At 49.8% G+C, this 1,063-nt stretch overlaps 1 protein-coding gene across 1 annotated transcript in view; it reads right to left on the reverse strand.

The window, feature by feature from the left end:
- Nucleotides 1-494, reverse strand: part of CSUI_004151 (retrotransposon ty3-gypsy subclass) — a gene marked incomplete at its 3' end in the record, with an annotated part of 1,592 nt that extends 1,098 nt beyond the window's left edge. Inside the window, exon 1 of the mRNA XM_068064345.1 lies at nt 6-494. Coding sequence (XP_067923679.1) covers nt 6-451 — 446 coding nt within the window. The remainder of the gene's footprint in view (nt 1-5) is intronic.
- Nucleotides 495-1,063: the final 569 nt, after the last annotated feature.

Below are 1,063 nucleotides of genomic sequence, written 5' to 3' on the forward strand. Positions count from 1 at the left end.
TGTACCATTGTGCTTTGCCTAGCTTGTTGAATAAGTCTTGAATCCTGGGAATGGGGTAGCTGTCTTTGATAGTGATCCCATTGAGTGCTCTATAATCGATAACCAGTCGTAGGCTCCCGTCTGACTTACCTACAAAGAACACTGGCGCCGCTACTGGTGATTGCGAAGGTACGATGAATCCTTTTTCTAGTAGATCCTTCAGGTATTTCTTGAGTTCCTTGAGTTGATCCTCTGGTAGGTGATAGCATTTCTTGGGGTATTCCGGTATCCTTCCCGGAATCGTGGGAATTTGTTGTTTAATCGGTCTTTCCTTGGCTGCCCCGGGTGGTAGTTCTCTGAAGATGTCTTCGAATTTGTCCACTAGCTGTGCGAAGCCGTGGTCGAGCTTCGCCTTCCCCTGGTTCAGTAGCTGGCTGGGTGGGAGTCGTTGTGTTTGCCCACTGTTAGGCATAGTTCGGTTCCGCTCCCGTGGTGATTGTTGTCCGTTCTCGTTTCTATCTGTTGATAATGGCTATGAATTCCACCTCATTTCGCTTGATCCATTTCCTTAACTGGATCATCGACCATTGCTCGATGAGTCTCTGGTCCTCTGCTCCTTGCGGGTCCTCCTCCCCCTCTTTGAGGAGGGTGGTTTCGTGGTCGCTTCCTTCCAATTCCCTTACCCCTGCTATCCTGAATGGTTGTCCCTCCAACCTCCTTCCGTTCGCGTTTGGTGGGGTGGTTCCGGTTTTGCGTGGTTTTGAGGCCCTCTTCTTTGGAGTCGTTGTGGGTTCTTCCTCTTCGTCCTCGGACGTTAGAATGAATGGTATTTTGTCTTGGGATCCTTTCCTTTTGTCGTCCCTTTCTTTTCTGGCCTTGGCGTGATCCATGTGAGGTTCGGTAGTTTCGTCCTTCCGGACCGTCGGCCAGCTCGGCTTGCCCAACTATTAGCTTGGTTGGATGGCCTATGTTGGCCTTTTCTGTATTTGTTGGTTTTCTGGCACTTTTCTGAGCTTCGCGGCTCCGGATATGCTTCTTTCTCCTTATTCTACTTATTAGGCTCCTCTAGGAGCCCTGCTAGTTT

The sequence above is a fragment of the Cystoisospora suis genome, assembly GCF_002600585.1.
Source record: "Cystoisospora suis strain Wien I chromosome Unknown contig_1895, whole genome shotgun sequence".
NCBI classification, from domain to species: domain Eukaryota; phylum Apicomplexa; class Conoidasida; order Eucoccidiorida; family Sarcocystidae; genus Cystoisospora; species Cystoisospora suis.